At 32.1% G+C, this 2,533-nt stretch overlaps 1 protein-coding gene across 1 annotated transcript; it reads left to right on the forward strand.

Annotated features, from left to right (window-relative positions):
• Nucleotides 1-757: 757 nt before the first annotated feature.
• Nucleotides 758-1,501, forward strand: LOC145119888 (monothiol glutaredoxin-S4-like). The gene has a single exon (XM_079055654.1). It carries the CDS (start codon nucleotides 966-968, stop codon nucleotides 1,269-1,271), a length of 306 nt encoding a protein of 101 aa, XP_078911780.1. The 5' UTR covers nucleotides 758-965; the 3' UTR covers nucleotides 1,272-1,501.
• Nucleotides 1,502-2,533: the final 1,032 nt, after the last annotated feature.

Here is a 2,533-nt window from a genome sequence, read left to right on the forward strand (position 1 = left end):
ATGAAGAGGCGTATGAGAACCCATAAAAGTTGTAAAACCAAAAGTATATAGAGTTATAGACTCATATTCTTTCAAATCTGGAAAAAAGCATAAATTTACTCCACGTTACTAATTTTGAACAGAAATCAAGAAACTCTCAAAAGGGATCATTTTCTTTAGCAAAATGGTAGTTATGTAAATACTCGAGCTGAGTACAAGAATCGAATCACTTGTAATCCCAATCCACATTTTGCCAAGGCACCTTGTAAGCCATAATTCATCTGGATTTTTATTGTTCATCATGGATCGCTATATGCTACCAATGAAATGATAACAAAATTAATAATAAAAGAAATTAATATATATGGAATTGAAAGCAGACAGCCATAGCATTACATGCAATAGATGTTACACCATCCGAAGGAAATGATCTTGCGCTAGAGTTGTTAAGTCTTATCTTATTGACAGTTATTGTACATATCGTCCATTCGTCCTATAAATTACCCAACATTAAGAATGAGTAATAAAAGCATTTTTCTTATAGTTTTTAAATCTTTCTATAGAAAAAGGAATTTTCTAGAAGGCAATTGTAATAATAAAAAACAAAAAACCCCTACTCGGTAACATAAATTTTTGGTAATTGGTTTGACGTTCCACTCCTTGAAAACATGCTTGAAGAATAGGATACGAAGCCGTACACATACACTTGTGCATATATATCGATATCCAAATCTGCTTCCGTAGAAAATATATTCGCAAATAGGCCAACTTCTGCCTGCGTGCCACTGTCAACTTTTCAAAAAAACGAACTCTGGAACCTAATATCACCATCTACACCACCCAAAAACATTCTCTTTTCTCCACAATTCATCCAGAGATATCCCTATATATAACTCCCCATGCTCATCCACAATTCATACAACAGATTAAAGGCAGTGATCACTTCAATCAGTAAAAATTATAACTTTTAGGTTCGTTCTACAGAGATGGATAGACTAAACAGAATCGTTTCGGAGAGGCCTGTGGTGATATTCAGCAAGAGTTCTTGCATCTTGTCCCACACAATCAAGTCTCTCTTCAATGATTTCGGTGTCAACCCAACAGTCTATGAGCTTGATGAGATAGCGAGAGGCCGAGAAATTGAGCAGGCATTGTCTGGGTTCGGATGCAGTACCATGCCAATTGTGTTCATTGGTGGTGAGTTGGTCGGTGGAGCTAATGAGATCATGAGTCTTCAACTCAAAAGCGTTTTGAAGCCAATGCTCATCAGGGCTGGAGCTCTATGGGTTTGATTCGATTTATAATTGCAACAATTAATATTATGTAGGAAATAAAGCAAAGCATACTGTAACTGCAGATAAGTAGAGAATGAAAAAAAGGATTATGTTATAGCTAGATTCATATCCTATGAGATTATATATACCACCAGGCTACTAGTATTAGGTTTAGATCTTATCTCCACTCTTGTCTCATTTTTGTTTGCGACGATACTATGCAATAATAATATATATTTCTACTTTAACGTCCTAAGCTTGTTTTTTTATGCATAATGTTTTATGCGTTTGCTTGGTTGACTGTAGTTTACGTCACACTAACAGGGGAAATCAGGTATTGACATAAAGCAAAATGGTAAAACCGTAAAAGTACTTGTGTTAAATTAATATTATCGACAACCCAAACATCACTGATCAAGCATACACAGTCCAAGCTTGCTGCCTTTTGTCTCCCCACTTCCTTCATCAAGCCCCTGATCCACATAGAAAAATGGGCATGCAGGTCGATTTCGAATCTGTCCCTAATAATGTACCATTAAAGTTAGGTACAGATTTCGATTCCTTCACTGTGTTGTATAAAAGCCAGTTATTTGTTCAGTCACAAATGCCAAGTTTTATGGCTAAAAAGCGTGTCATTACTCATTAAAGTCTCAGGTCATAAATGAATATAAGACACATTTGTATGTCATGTATTTACAACATACATTTACTACAAACTACTTGTATGTCGTAAAATTTTGACATTTTTTTATAAATTTTGCCGATATTTTGTATATCATGATTTTTGACAGATATATATATATATATATATATATATATATATATATATATATATATATATATATATATATATATATTCAAATTAAATTACATATTTAATATCTTATAATACAAAAGCAAATATCATACAAAAAAAAGACGATCATTTGCACAAAATATAATATGTTAAATACAAATAATCATTATAATGATAAATAAATATAACACATTGCTAATATAGGTTACATAATTTATAAAGTATGTAAGTACGTTAAGAAAGTCTTAATATACATATTTATTCAAATCAAAATACCACCTCTATAATTAAAATCAAACTTGGATGAAATAGTTGAATCAGATTCATTCTCATCTCTTTCAACATCTATGATTCGTTGTTAAAGTCTAATCACTTGCTGGTATTGGAAGTTAAATGATAAAATATATCATATATTTTGATTTGTACCATGTGGCAAGTTTTGGTAGATTGAATAAGGCACTATGATGTGTTCTAAATTATACAT

The sequence above is a fragment of the Lactuca virosa genome, chromosome 6 (genome assembly GCF_052849685.1).
Source record: "Lactuca virosa cultivar CGN04683 chromosome 6, Lactuca_virosa_CGN04683_v6, whole genome shotgun sequence".
Classification (NCBI taxonomy): Eukaryota; Viridiplantae; Streptophyta; class Magnoliopsida; order Asterales; family Asteraceae; genus Lactuca; species Lactuca virosa.

Bases quoted from the DNA above. Each gene is read 5' to 3' on its own strand.
- LOC145119888 (XM_079055654.1), top strand. From the start codon at position 966: ATGGATAGACTAAACAGAATCGTTTCGGAGAGGCCTGTGGTGATATTC.